At 39.8% G+C, this 15,851-nt stretch overlaps 1 protein-coding gene across 2 annotated transcripts in view; it reads right to left on the bottom strand.

Annotated features, from left to right (window-relative positions):
- Positions 1–1,167: 1,167 nt before the first annotated feature.
- Positions 1,168–15,851, bottom strand: part of edar (ectodysplasin A receptor) — a 35,496-nt gene continuing 20,812 nt past the window's right edge. The window contains exons 5-12 of one of the 2 annotated variants that reach the window (XM_085249840.1): positions 14,830–14,915; positions 11,437–11,514; positions 11,190–11,315; positions 11,016–11,090; positions 8,362–8,434; positions 4,584–4,911; positions 4,414–4,477; positions 1,168–4,015 (exon numbers count right to left, since the gene is read on the bottom strand). In XM_085249840.1, the coding sequence (XP_085105966.1) occupies positions 3,630–4,015; positions 4,414–4,477; positions 4,584–4,911; positions 8,362–8,434; positions 11,016–11,090; positions 11,190–11,315; positions 11,437–11,514; positions 14,830–14,915 (1,216 nt within the window). In that variant the 3' untranslated portion in view covers positions 1,168–3,629. The remainder of the gene's footprint in view (positions 4,016–4,413; positions 4,478–4,583; positions 4,912–8,361; positions 8,435–11,015; positions 11,091–11,189; positions 11,316–11,436; positions 11,515–14,829; positions 14,916–15,851) is intronic. The other variant, XM_085249841.1, reaches the window with a different exon arrangement.

Below are 15,851 nucleotides of genomic sequence, written 5' to 3'. Positions count from 1 at the left end.
GATAATAAGAAGTAATTATCCCGATAAAGAAAACAGTACTTTGGTTAGCAGTAGAAAGCAAGTGGGAAAGATCAAACATTTGAGGGAGAGATATGAGTCGAACTCATTGTGTTGTCTTGTCCTAAGGTCTTTTCCCAATAAAATCATCTTTCATTTGTCTAACCGTCTAGTTAATATGTCACATTTAATGACCTTTAATTTAATGTTGAATGAAGTGGAAAATGCTGCGATTAGTGATTTTCCATTTGGTGTTTTCAAGCCATTAACCAACCCTGTCAGTGTCAGCAGTAACGGCTGACTAACAGCCATCTGTGATGAAGAAATTTATGGGTTATTTACCACCCTATATGTCATTCATTTCTGACATGATTCATGACACATATGGTACTCTTTTTATGTATACTCAGTCTGTGTATTGACTATTGTAGATTATAAAGTAATAATGATAAGTTAGAATCCAAACTGAATACTTTATTTGTATTTTCTTACTCCTGTGCCACATCTGTATAGGTGATATATTAAAAGAAATATCAATGTAAAGTCCCTTAGTAAAGCGTTCTCTCACAGAGCAGATCATCTTCAATGCACCTTTGTATAGATTTTAGAAGTTCATTGGAACTTCATGCTCACAAAAGCCATTCCCCTTTTGAAGATGGTTCTAGTGAGAGCTCCCTGACAGGCTGGTCAAAAAAGGGTTCATGTGAGCTAAGCTCTGGTGACTAAAATTAATACATGGGATATGTGTATCATATAATTTAAGGATAAGCAAAGGAGAACAGATGAATGGATAATTTTCAGCTCCCATCCAGCTGCTCAGTGCCACCTTGTGCCCTGCAGATTGGGGTAATGTCATCCTAAGGGAAAAAATGGGTAAAGACGATCTCTGTGATGATTTCTCTCGTTTTATACTGAAGAGAGTCTCTAAGCTGCCACAGGACAAGATGTGGTTTTACACCCCTGGACAGGCTGCTAGTCTATGAAGGGTCCAACATACCAGGCAAAAGCACAAAATACACATTCATCCAACATATACTGTGATCACAAGTATACTGCGCCCTATAGCTCGGTTATAAATAACCATCTACCTTCAAATCTGGTTTCATTCTCCTGATTTCTGAACGCTGCATAAGGACAAACCAATAAATACACAAACAGATTAAAATACCATGCCATTTCAGCCATACATCTTTAATAAGATATAGTTTATGTACAATAATAAGTTATATATACAGCGACACTTTGGTTCTGTAAAAGAGTTTGTGTGTTTTTACATGCTCTACTATACTGCATGTGCTACTGAGGTAAGTAATTCATGTTTGGCTTCTGCTTGTTATTATGTCAGCATATTACATGTCATACAAAATTTGTCTTAAAACAGGCTGCACTTCAGTCCACTGACTCACTATTTTTTTTTCTTTTTAAAAATCTATCAACAGCATATTACAATTCAAAAAGAATATTTGTGAACTGAAGTGGATTTGATGATGACAGTCAAGCTCTAATAAAGCAGTACATTTAATTGTAAGCTTTAAATCAAGAACAAGCAGATTCTGGAGTCATACTTGATAAGCATAAATGTAAATAAATTTAAAATAATGGAGTCCAGCTCCAGGTTGGCATGTAAAATGGGAACAACGAGCTTTAGGAAAGAAAAAAGTCTGTGCTTATCAGTCATGGCAGATTACCCAGACAACATCAGGTATCAGATGAAGATCCGCTCCATTCCCGAGAAATGAGATCAAAGCCAGTTTCGGCACTGCGTGGTTAAGTTTGGAAGCTTAAATTCTACAGGAAGCAGCAGAGTCAACCTACAGCATGTTAACTGTTAACATCACTTATAATGGACTTCAGGGGATCATTAAAATGCAGGTCTTTAAAAAGGTTCAATCAGATGCTTAACAGACCCACAGTTTATTTACTGTACGTACAGCACCTAAGTGGCTTCAGCTGCTTTCCAGAACTCACACAACTGCATGCTGATCTTGTTTGCTATATTGGTCCCATCGGGGAGAGGCGAGCTATAATCCTGTGTGTGAGCATGACTGAGCTAACCACAAGAGCTGAATAAGACCAGACGTTATAGGACACAACTGTAGTGCTACCTCCACCGCAACCGACTGCACCGTCTCACCGTTGACAGCGCAGCAACCCCGGAGGCATTTAGTCATTCCTCTGGCCTGGCACTGCTCTTTTTAATGCAGTGATTTTATAGCTTTTCCACTGGGCTTTCAGTGGTTAAGTGGCCCTAAATGCTTAATTAGGTGCTGGAAATCACAGGCACTTTACACCCGCTCTGTAAACCGCAACACTTCAGCCTATTAGGGGCATGGGGAGCCACACGCCAAATAATTAGGGCTGGCGGCAGCACTAGACCACAGTATTGGGGTATAAGATGGAAGAGGGCGAATATTTGAGGTGGAGGGGGGTCAGAGAATGGGTCATTGCTAAGGAAGTACGTGAAGTAAGAGAGTATGTGAGAGATGTGTGTTAAACTTGTAGGCGGTGGACTGCGGACGCACGTGCTTAGATGGAGTACAGGCAGCGGAGTAGTGTTCATTCAGTGTATGGGATTAAAGCTGAAACACTGAACACACCACCTAAAACGAGTCCATGTGTTTTGGGGGTTTTCTTTTTTTTTTGTGAGGTGCTTGGTTGAACTTTTCCATACACAACATCTGCTTGTGATCAGTGTTTCCACATTTACCACACATATGTTAATCAATGAATAAATCCGGTCGGTGTTTTAAAGTAAACAAGAGTGCAAAGTCAACCCAAAACTGATCCTCCAGAATAAAAATATCACAATCCACTCTAGCACACTGTTGTGTGTTTGCTGGTGACTCCACGGTTTAGGGAGAGACGCCAGGGCGTCCACAAACTTCCAGAGTTCGCAAGCAGGTTTACCAAATGTAAGCCGAGCTGAGCTGAAGGATGTTTTCCACTCAGACACAATGACTGCTCTAATCAGCCGTTTTTCCTGTTTTAAGACATGACTGAGTTATGAATGTTCGCTCATGCTGCGGTCACACCAGATCGCTTTCTGTATATGGATGCAAACGTCTGGTTATGTCACTGCGGCAAGGCTTTGGTGAGAAACTTAAGTGAGTGAGCCAGTAGGAAGGCATCCTCAGTCTGCCACTTTCCAGTGACTTTCCATTAGCATGCCATTTCATCTTTTCCTGGTGATTTCTTAAAAAAAATGTTTAGGAAAAAAAAGAACTGTGCATCCAGCGCACAGGCTTTCCACATGATTTTTTACTAAAGTGTTGCATTTATGAAAGTCAAGAATCTATCAAAATGGGAGCTAATTCTGATTCTTATATTCTTGCAAAAGAGAAATTATTTGAAATGGCAAACTTGAGGTTAATGTGAATCTGAGGCCTTTGATTTTGCTCTCTCTTTCAAACACTTTGAAAGAGAGAAAGTGTTTTTCAAACTATTAGCTTTTATACATAAAAGAAAAAAAGGATTGTGGACACTAAAGTCCATCGACATTCTTCATCTAATGGGGTAACGTGTGTATTTAAATGTGCTTTCCTCCTTGTCAGAGCAGTAAATGTCCGTACATACATGTGTACTGTAAGGCAATCAAGTCTCTAAGTCTCTTATGTTTCTGCTTCACTTCTTATTTAAACACTGGCGCAGCGATGGGATGGAGATGGGCAGGGAGAAGGACACACTAACTGGCTGTGAAAACTGCCAATTCCCTGCCGTCCAGCCACTGCTGCCCCCTCGCTACTGCCCAGCACATCTGCACAGAGCGACTCCACGGCATCCAGCCTTTCGATCTGCACCAGGCGAGTAAGTAGGTCGGGGATGCTGTAGCCCGCCGTGCTAACTCTCTCGAAGAGCTGCAGGCCGTCGCTCATGCCGCCGATCTCGTCGCGCTTCAGTCCAAAACTCTCAGCCAGGTGCCTCCAAGTCTTCACCACGGCGGCGTCGCTGCTGTAGGAGGAGCTCAGCATGCGGCTGGCCTTCTCCAGGCAGTCAAAGGGAAGCTCTGTGGGGCTGAGGCCTGGGTAGAGACAAATAAGCTTGTTTCAAAACTTTCATTCAAAGGTTCAGTGGACCTGTAGATGCCATTAACCCCTTAAAACCTATTTTACCATATCGGTTTTTATGAGTTTTTGAGACTTTTACATAATCAGTGTGATATTTATTTCCTCTCAAATATCTGATAAATTGCACAATTAATTTTTAAGCAATAAATTGCAAAAAAAAATACAGAAAGTATGGCACAAAAAACTCATATATATAAATTAATATTGAATTATTTTTTTGTTATTTAGCTTTATTTTATGGAGTAGAGTTCGAGGGTCACAGGTTGTCACCAGAAAACTGTGAAACCATCCCACATGTTGTTGATGATAAAACTTGTTACAGAGGATATTTTCCTCTAAGTGACAGATTTACCCTCAGTCGCATTGCAGGCTCTGGCATACAGATCTAGAATCTTTTTCCTCCGACTCTGTAGCATCTGTGAATTAGAAAAAAAAAAAAACGTTATCCCAAGATGATACTTAACTGAGAATCTGTTCATAATCAGATTTTTTTTCTCCACTATAAAGGCCTCGTCTTCCTACCCCTGGGGTTTTATTGTTGTTGTTGATCCCATTCACACTGCTGATGTGGTTGCTGCTTGCGATGCGGTTGACATTGTTCATGTGGTTGGGACTCGGGATGTTAGTCTGACTGGCTGCGATGCCTGGGGTGCCATTGCATACGCGGCCACGGTCCAAGAGCCCCAGGGAGAGCAGGCAGAGGTCGGGTTTGTTGCCTAGGTTGACCAGGCACAGGTTAGGGTCGAGGTTAGTGGTCTCTGCCGAGCCCTGCTTTTCTGTTCCCGCCTCCTCGTCGCTGTCGATGCTGCGGCTCAACAGCTGCTCATTTTCTGAAGATGCATCATTTTCACTGCAAATATAAACACATACGTAAGTATGCATACATAGGTCGATGATACTCATATTTGCAGGTATTTAAAATGTGAGTATATGGTATGCAGTCGCAAGACCACAGTCAGCAGTCCTCAGTGGATTAGAAGCGGGCACCTCTAAGCTACAGAGGTGTCCACCAACACCTCAATGCCTTAATAATAAACACAAATGCAGTTTACTTAAGGTGTACAAAGTTTAAAGGGTTAACCCACCTCACTAGTTCCTGGTGAGGATTAGTTATTTCTGTGAACTTCAGAGACAGTGATTGGTGGATTTATTTACCTGCGGGCAGTTCTATTTCTCAATTTCTAGTCTCTATGACTTTTTCTGGCATGCCTTACTTCAGAGGTGAAGGAAAGTTCACTGCCTCACCACCATGCAGTGTTTTTAGCGATCAGTAATCATAAAACATTTTTATTTAATAAATGGAAAATCAGCTATTTGTTTTGAATTTTCCCTAAAAAAAAAAAAAAATCACATTTATTCAACTTAATTTCACCTACTCTGCCTCATCCCGCCGAATTGCTCTATAGCAAGCTGCTGTTCTTTTTATTTAATGACATAATAAATAAGATAAGGTAAATGTACTGAGCTGCCCTAGCTGTAGCTGGGTATGCCAAGTAAACTGGCGACTGCACGTTTACACTTGAACGCTGCTTTTCACGCATAAAAAGCCACTCTTTTGTTGCAGTCAGAGCAATTCTGCCCTGCCTGCTGTAACACTATTACATTAACATGCAAATGGTGACAACTAACACCCAAAGAATGACTTTTGTCTTTGCAAACGTAGCAGGAATCAGAGAAGAATGCTGTTTTGTTGCTGATGTTTCTAAGCAGTTCCTGTGATTGACTGAAATAAGCAGGGCATTTTAAAATATGATACTATGTAATATCATTTTAATACCGCTCCTCTCCCTCTTTCTCTCTCTGCTCTGGATTTTCTCGCAAAAGCGCTTACAGAATGCCATTGTTTCGATGTCCTGGACTCATCTTCTAAACACACACACACACAACATGGCATTGTTTCCCAGACATCTTACACCCACTCTGGCAGCTAATGCAGTGAGTTAGCACATCCTCTGGCATGCTGCTGTACCACACTATTTATGCTGTGGAGTGTGTGTGTGCATATGTGTGGCTCTTTTATTCTCTAATTTACACCCGTCTCAGTATTATCAATCTAAGTGTGCTGACTACGAGCACTGTAACATCTGAACACAGTGCTTCATTGTAACTTTGCGTGCAGTACTGTATGCTTTATGCACATTAGCCACCAGCAGCACTGTCCTCACATGCGGAACAAGATGTAGGTGAAAGAGGAAGGTAAGAAAACTGTCGTTCTTTTGTTGTCTGCCAGGACATGCTTTTACCTGGTGGTGGTTTAAGATGAGGCCTGGAATAAATACCCCTATCCCGCTTGACAACTACCCTCTCTGTTTGTCTCTCAGTATTTGCCAGACTTCAGGGCTCATCTGTAGCCCTCACATCCCCCTCCAAACCCACCTCCTTTGCCTTCTCCAAAGCCACATAATGGCTTTCTACTAAATTAAAAAAAAAGACAAAGAAAAACCCAAAATGAATGTGTTTTGAACACTACACATATGTGTATGTATATACAGGACAAAACTGCAGTGACTTGTTTTGTGGTCGCTTAATTATGGGCACGTTCCAGAATACTGATTAAAGATTCTCTTTGTTGAGTCTACGGCACCAAATACAAATGCAAACGCACACATTAGTATACACAAACATATAACGCACATTCAGAGAGTGTCGCCTCTTCATTGGGTACACATGTGAAATCTAATGAATCTGCATTTGCCATAAAGTAAAAATTTATGAAAGTAAAAAAGTAATTCTACTTCGTGTGGTTAAGAAAGTCACAGTGGGTGTGCCTAACAGTGAGTGGACATATACATTATTAGCGATACATTTAGCACAGTTATCCTGAAGTCACCAACATTTGCACATTTCATCTATGGATAGTGTTACGCTTGGAAGATAAAAGTATTTTGGTTTGAAGACCACACACAAGTTTGTTCATTTACAATTTAGGAGTAAATGGGTTGGCAGTTATTCTTTCATACCTTATTATTCCTTTTTTGAACTTATTTTCCTAAATGTGATAATTTTTCTGCTTATGTCCACTGGATATGTTTGGCTTCTATAACCTCAGTATAATAAAATTACAAGACCCTTTTTGCTGTTTTATAGAAATTTCATACAGTAAAAAAAGTCAATAAACATTCAGCAGATCCATTTAAACTCATTTGTCTAATCATTATTGTAATTAATAATGTATTTAAAATACTATCGCTGCCAACTTTCTTAGTTTCATGTTGCTAGTACCGGATTGGACCCTCTTCTGCCTTCAGAACTGCTTTAATACTTTGCATAGATTCAACAAGCTGTTTGAAACATTCAGAGACTTCGGCCCATCTTGACAGGCCAGCATGCAGTTGCTGCAAATTTTCAGCTTTTTTCAGTCCGTGATATGAATCTCGTGTTCGACCACATCCCAAGGATGCTCTATTGGATTGAGATCTGGTGACTTTAGAGATGATCTGAGTGCAGTGAACTCATTGTCATGTTTAACACAAGTTTGAGACTATTTGTGATATGTTACCGCGCTTCTAGCGGCCATCAGGATATAGGTACACCATGGTACTTCTGCTGCTGTAATTCCTCTGCTTCAAGACTTGACATGTGGATTCACAGATGCTCTTCTGCATACTTTGGTTTTAACAAGTGGTTATTTGAGTTACCGTTGCCTTCCTGTCAGCTCGAAGCAGTCAGGCGATTTTCCTCTCTGGCATCAAAAACTCATTTTCAGCCAGAGAGATGCCACTCACTGAATATTTTTCTTTTTCAGACCATTCTCTGCAAAAATCTAGAGATGCTTGTGTAGGAAAATCCAAGTAGATGAGCAATTTCTGAACTACTCACACTAATCCATCTAGCATCAACAGCCACGCCACCTTCAAAGTCACTTAAATGACCTTTCTTCCCCGTTCTGATGCTCAGTTTGAACATCAACAGCTTGTCTTGACCATGTCTAAATCCCTAAATCCATTTAGTTGCTGCCATGTCATTGATTGATTGTACTGTAGCAGATTTTCTATTATAGCCTTGGTTATAAAGATCTCACTGGATAAAATAAAGTCTTTTGTTTATCGCCTTGATCTAAATCCCTAAAATCATGCACGTGTGTGTGGAACCCTTCATCTTTTGCAGACCCAGTGTAGCTGAGCTCATAACAAGCTGCATGTCAGTTCTTACCGGATCACGCTTTCAGTTTTTTGCTGCCTAAAACTTTAAGCTGCCTGGATTTTTTTTTACCAGCAATCACAGAGAAGCTTTTCATTTTGTCTGAACCTATTTGTGCACTCAGGCTGAAGTAGGCCAGTGAGTCAGACTCTTCTCTCACCTTTTCACAGTCTTCTGAGGAGGAGCTTTCAGTTTGTCGAACTCGTCTTTCTCTGAGAATATCACCACATTGTCTGCGACAACAAAAGAGAGAGCGCACAGGATTACTGGTGTTTTCAGAATAAGAAAACCAAGAGACACACAGAAAACCTCAGTGACCATAAGACATCAAGTGTGCTACAGTACATGGTGTCGAGACACATTATTCACCAAACAAACCCAAAAATATCATCGACAAAAATTCGTTACGAACACACAAGTGATCCACAAGCCCCAAACTAAAAAGAAAAGCGCACCAATCCACTTTTGTCAGCTTTTTTTGACTGCATCAAACGAGCAATTTTTAATCCACATTGGCATCAATTAGAATATAAATATGAACATGGGTTCCTGAGGCTAAAAGCTTTTTTTCCTTAAAACGGAACTGCACTTGGAGTAATACATAAAAATGATTACAGCGGATATTATATTAAATTACACTTACATCATGGACACTGATAGGGATAGACAGCATAATGAGTGAATACCAAAGTGGAACAAGCCCTGTGTGTGTGTGTGTGTGTGTGTGTGTGTGTGTGTGTGTAAGGGTGTGTGTGAAATAAAGCGCCTGTGTCTTTCATCTTGGAGCCTTATTAAGTCAGTGTCTACATGAGTGGCAGATAGCACCGGTAGAGCTCCAAGCAATGGGCTTGTCTCCCAAATACACACACCAGTCATCCAGAGTGCATTCACAGACTCGCACTGACCCAGCCAATTACGATAACCCAAAATTAACTAACAATGAAGACATTTAGCTTTAATGACTCTCTAACCACTTTTTTTTTCTTTTTTAACCTATCACGTCTTAAGTTTTAATGTGTCTGTGGCCAGTGATACAGTAACTGTGTGAGTGTGTGTGTGTTCTCATTTACACCACATGTAAGTGGTTATTCAGCTAGTCTGGGATTGAAATCGAACAGAGCATCATTGTCATGAAAAACGGCGCCTAAAGCAACGTATGACTTCGTCTCTAGAAGCTTTTGCATTCCACCATGATGTATTCATCACGCTGCACGTCTATCAGCCTACACACACACACACACACACATAAAGTGTAAAAGCACACAGCTGCATTTGAAAACATAACGCTCCAAATTGTATGTGTGCACATAAATACAGCAGAGTATTAACATTTATACAGGATTCTATTAGATCTGATGAGATGATACAGTTTGTTTGATGACACATGGTCAGCACTGCACTGGTTGCAGGACAGATTTTAACATGTGTCCTATAATTCACATGTGGAAGCTGCTCCAAGCGCTCTTCAAATACAAGGAAACACTTTTTTTTCTTCTTCAGTATGTAATGGTTGCAGAACAGACTGCAATGTCTAACTTCAATCAAAAAGAAAAATCATTATCAGCTGAGCCCAGAGCGCTTCAATAAAGCTTTGGGTAATACATGTGTGGACACCTTGTCCAAAGATAACATTCGGTGTTTGGTTTGACAAAGCCAGTCACTCATTTACCTGAATTAAGGTTTGTAAGGGTTTTTTTCTGCAGGATTTAGTGCTGCCGCGTGGTTTCTATTCATACTTCCGCTGACTGCTGAACGCATTCGTGTCATCGCAACTATTTTTTGAGTCATCTTATAGTCTTTAAAGCTAAGAGTGGAAAAAATGCTAATTAGAGTTGCTCTTGTTTCTCTAATCATGTACATTTGTGTGTCTTTGTGCTATTTGAAGCACGCTTTTTAAGTTTGATTTAACTTTATCGAGTATATATTTTGTGGGCTAAGCTTTTGAAAATGTGCAACATGTGAGGGGAGTTTATGGAAACATGGTAATGATCAGTTAGTGACTGTCGGCCTGTTTACTTTTACAGATATGAAAACAATGAGAAAGTTAGAGAAGAAAAACAGATGGTCGGCGCATAAACAACCCCTAATGTCCCAAAGTAAATGTATGCTCGTAGTTATTTTGTTTCTACCCTTCAGGACAGGGAACTATCCTCTTGTAATAGATTGTGGAAGAAATATCTTGTGGTATATTAGCTTATAATTGCGTCTATATTAACTAAGTACTCTGAATGATGCCGGTAACTGCAGCTACTTTTCTTCTTAAGCACAGCTGACGTTGGTTTTAAGAACAAAAAGAAAAGGGGGGAAAAAAGCACCAACTTTATGTGGCCTTAGAGTTGAAAGCCAAATTTGTGGCACATATGCTTGAAGTGGAGAGTTCCTCACTGGCTTCCTAGTATCCTAGTTATTAAAAACATGTATTGAACACATGTATTGTATTTGTATTTTTCTGCCTTAAAATGTCAACTTGTTTGACTTGTTTTCAATCCAAGCCATTATCCAATTAAAACAAAGAAAGAAAGAGAGAGCGAGAGAGGATACGCAAGATGGGGTCAAAAGTGTGTCTGCATCTTTACACATGGCCAAAAATGTGGAAAATGTTACAGTTGTTTATGCAAGTATATTACTCATATTTCCCATAAACATCGCAATGTATAATCAAAACCATTATAAGGGTCATAAGCGGGATACTAGCACACATGTAAACAAATTAATTGTTTTTTACTACCAATTATGAGAGTGGAAAAAAAACATCTCAAACAATAATAACAGTGTTCGTGTCATTAATTGTAGAGTGTGCGCAGCCTGTCTCACCAGGGACGTCTTTCTTGTCTTCCTGTTTGTTGGTCTGAGCCTCCACTGCTTTCACAACCTGTCCGGAGCAGCACGCTGCCAAAAAACACACGCGCTCATTATAAATATCACAAAAAACGCAAACATCTACTTTTCAGATGAGATTTTGCGCGCGTGTTTGTTTATTCGTCTCACCCTGGCCATTCGGTTTGGCCTTCAGGATGTAAAACATGATGATGAGAACAATGGCGATGGCCATGATGAAAATGGTCGACATGGCGATAATGAGAGCTGTTGCCAGGTGACCCTGTCCGTGGGAATCTGAAAGATGGAGGCAATGATGTAAAGTTATGTGTTGTGAGAAACGAGAGAGAGAAAGAGAAAGAATGGATGATTGATGAGACAGAGGATGATATTTGCGTTTGTGTGTATTTGTGTATACCTTTAATTACAGAAGGGAACACAGTTGTGCTACCACTGTGAAATATTGTTTTTTCTTTCGGTTTGTTGGTTTGCATGCCTGGGAAACAAACACAAACACACACAGAGACAGGCTGAGTGTCGTAATTCAGTCTACTTCGTTAACTGCGGCTATAACACACACATTCTCGTTTATGGATAATTTGGAGTTCACGTCCATCGCCACGCATTTCAACACACGTGACCCGGAAATCACATTACTTCAAGTATTCAGTGAAAACTAAACAAATTCAATTCATTTTTATTTAGATAAAAACAACAAATCACATTAGTCACCTAAAGGCACTTTAGACTTTAGGTGTATTAGAATCCTTTCACCATTTGTGGGTGGCTTTTGTTACCTAATGTCTGTCTTCAGGCTTTATGCTAAGTTGAAATAACTTAATTAATAATTTCATATTTAAACTTCCTATTTAAATATTGAGGATCAAGCAAAGAAATGGTGACTGGTGAGGCCTGCATCCCCATAAATGAGTAAATGTTTCAGATTTCTCCAAAAAGGGAGGTACCCCAGATGCTTCATGGTATGGACATTGGTTATTGGCAAAGTTTGCATCCCATCATTCACTACTGGCAGTGTGTTAGCTTTGGCCTTGCATTTTATTGACCTCAAAAGCAATGCACTGGATCATTCTCCAAACTCTAACATTTCACAAAAGAAAATCATCTGCGCTAGGAGCAGTAAAACTTTATTTCTTTCAGACCTTCTCCCGCTGCAGTAAACAAACTGTTACATTGGGCAGGGTGGACACAAAGCAGTAACTCTCTGTCCAGATTTCCCTCTGTTTCCTATCTGTCCTGCTCTTTTCGCCTCCTCTCACTGTGACTCTTTCTGGATTATTCATCAGCTGCTTTTCCTCTTTCCTAATGGAGCCGTAAACTCATGGCAGCTCATAAATCAACTCTTTTAATCAGTCTTTCCTTTCACCGAGCTGATATACTATAGACCTTGTTGGCATTTGGCTTGCCACTTCCCATGGTCTCAGAGCCTCATATCAACACACACATACACAAACACAGACACATGCACACACGCAGATTGCAGTGTCCTGTGGTTGAAGTTATTATCGTAAGGTATCTGTTTAGACTCTCTGGATAAGGATATGAACCTGATCTGGAATTCTCTTTAGCGTCTTGTGGTTTAATCTCTTAATCATGTCTCGGAGTCTGAACCCAGGCTGAAAAACTGATAATTTCGCTGGGCGATCTGACTGCTTAGGTCCCAACAAACTAAGAAGAGCAGAATTACCCAGCAGTGTGTGAGGTGACACCTCTTACAGCAGAGTTGGCAAAAAAGATTAACATTATGATCCCTGTTGATACTGGAAATGCCATCTTTTTATTTTTAGTGCATTTATGCTCACTTGAGAAACGGCACACAGAAATCAAAAGGTGACCGAAGAAATTGAGCAACGTCTACAGACTCATCAGCAGCCTGCCAAAGGGTAGCATCAGCGCAAGCACAAACATGCTAATCATCTTTTTTTTTCTTTTTTTTTTTTTCTCATACCCGCCAAAGTTTTAATTATCGCACACACAGAGCGAGGCAGGAGCCAGGGTAATTTACAGATTACATGGCAAGTGTCAGCCTGCCTTCACCTTAAGCAAAGAGAACTCCCAGCTTTCGTATTTACTGTTGGGGGCACATTATTTTTGAAGACCTCATTCAAAGGGATGTAATTAAATTGTGCATGATTTAAAATGTAGGGAAAAATTCATCCAGTCTAAACAACCTAACTCCAGGAAGCCACACTGCATGATTTACATTCATGTCAGGTTTGTTAAAGACTTGATTTATTTGCTTTTTAAACTGATTTGGTATCCCAAACATATCTTAGAGTTATGGTTAAAATCTTTAAAGTAGAAGGGCATTTGGAGGCCAGTGCCTTGTCTTGAAATATAAAAGAATGATCTGGATCGGCACCAACATTTAATGGGTTCTTCCTTTGGCCATGCTTCAGCTTCTCTGAGTTTAATAAAGCCGAGCCGGTATTTTTTTGCATAATATTGCTGAAAGAGAAGCCACAACATCAAAACTTAGATCCACCTTGGCTGAAGCATAACAAGTAGGAAGGTTTAGGAAATACGCAGTTGGTAACCCTTTTACAGTCATCCATACTATAAAAAGCTGAGCTACAGGAGTTTATCAATCCCCCTATCTAACGAAAGGTATTTTCCAGTCTTCAAAATGAGGAGAAATGCAAAATGTTTAAATGAAAAGGGTTTTAAATGAGATTTAATACTTGCTATATTTGCCATTTCTTTGTAGTATTCACATCACTTTATCTTATCTTATTTGCATTGCTTTACAACATCACTCAATCACTCATTTCCATGCCTGGGAGAGACAATTAGGTTGCTGTTGAAAATCAAGTGCTTATCCTTACACACAGAAACAAGCACAACATACACACACACACACTTCACACCCTCTTCTCTGCAGGCCCAGGCTGCTTTTTGGGGTTTCAATCTTTCAAAACACGCTCATTAAATATGACACAATAAAAATTGTTTCCGACTCAAAGGGGATTTTGAGCAATGATGGGACAATGAATATCGTTTGCTTAGCAGGATGTACCAGCCAGGGTCACAAACGCAGTTCAGATCCTGCTGATGTTCTGATCTGCCACATCTGGATGAACACATGGGGGGCAAAGCAGAACTGCAAACGTCTTCAGCACTGCTCATCATTAGAAACACACTAGCACTGTTGAAAGTTTGCAAAAAGGAAAACAACCCACAAGAGACTCTGTGACAATTGTACAATGAAAAAGCAATTAATCTGCTTGCATATCACAACACATCACACATCCACTACACAGCAACTATGCCTCCAATTCAGGACGGTCAAACAAACAAGAAGATGTGACTGCTCAAGATTTATGCGCCGTGTTGCAAGTCTCAAGAAATGTCTGTGATTGCAGCAACAGTTTGCACACACACACACTCACACACAAACATATATAGCATATAGTGTCAGGTAAGCAGAATAACCAGTGAGGCAACGATGTTATTGATAAGCAGCCAAACAGCCCTGTGGAGCCAGAGAAGCACTGATCCGGGGGGGGAGTGGGCGTACAACTTCCTTGTATCCATCAGAGAGTCTGGCAGAACTCAACACAACCTCTGACCTTTAATTGTTTCCTTAAATGGAGCACAGGCTTACGGCAGACATCTGCTTTTCCACTGTCATATTGTACTTCCTTTCATTTAGGAAAAAAAAACTTTAATGTTTGGTAGCTTTTGTAGTTGTTGTATGCATGGATAGAAAAAATTTAGAGTTGGGAGATAACATTTAAAAAAAATGCGTGAAAACAAATGGAGCAAAAATTAAGAAAAAAGTAGCTAAACTTACATTCTTTGGTGTTGCGTGGTGCGTTTTGGCAGGAATGGCAAACCATCCAATAGGGCTTTTCTGACCTGTTCCCCAACCTGTAATACCTGGAAAACACAAAGTGTCTTTAGCAAAGGCAGCAAGAGAAAAACTAAATAGAGAAATCACATAATGTATGAAACGCAAGACTTTCAGACACAACCGGGTTTCAAGACACTTATAAGTTCAACACGATTCAAAAGTATGTGGAAGCAGCGAAGGTTAAAAGTTTGAATCTGTGAGGATATGTACATAATTGATGCCTTGAGGGCACGAAGCGTGGCTTGGTACAGATTTATGAAGTTATGAAGCGTCTGTGGGGGGAAAGAAGAGAGGAAGGTAGTGTATCATTTGTGCTTCAGGGCACAAGTGAAATATCTGAATAAATACACATGATTGCAGATAATTAAGTAATGGTTTAATATAGAACACATATATGAGGTCTTCGCTGTGCAGACACATAAGGAGACATCTGATTCGATGTTTGTAATGGACTTTAAATATAACCGTAACAGCAAACTCAGTCCAACAGTTCATGAGAATAAAAAAATGGCATCTTATTCACTTATGATGAGCAGTTTTTTTTCAATACATGACAGTCAATAAAGAATTGATTGATTTATTTATTAACAGAATAATAATTATTATACTGGAAAAACACCACAAATTATAAATTTTTTAGCAGGTCTTATTGGGATTTGGTGCTTTTCAAATTAAATTTGAAAATTAGAAGACAGCAGATCATCATCCAGGCGATGACAGGATGAGATGATTTCAACATTAGACTCCTTGTGATAGTGTGGGATGTTTCTTAAAAAATCCCCTAATTATGAATTTCCTACCTACTATATAATATATCGCTATATTGCCCACATGTAACCAAAAAAATGTTTCCAATGAAATATGATTGAATAGAAAAAAAAAACAAAAAAATAAACTCAAGCAATTTATCGGCGGCGACACAACATGATTGATGATGCAAAGGGCAAATAAGGAAGAGGGAG

Source organism: Mchenga conophoros, linkage group LG16, assembly GCF_057382185.1.
Source record: "Mchenga conophoros isolate Kocher_MC1m ecotype Shallow Benthic linkage group LG16, M_conophoros_male_GT1.1, whole genome shotgun sequence".
Lineage (NCBI taxonomy): Eukaryota > Metazoa > Chordata > Actinopteri > Cichliformes > Cichlidae > Mchenga > Mchenga conophoros.
This window is presented reverse-complemented; position numbering and strand designations above follow the sequence as displayed.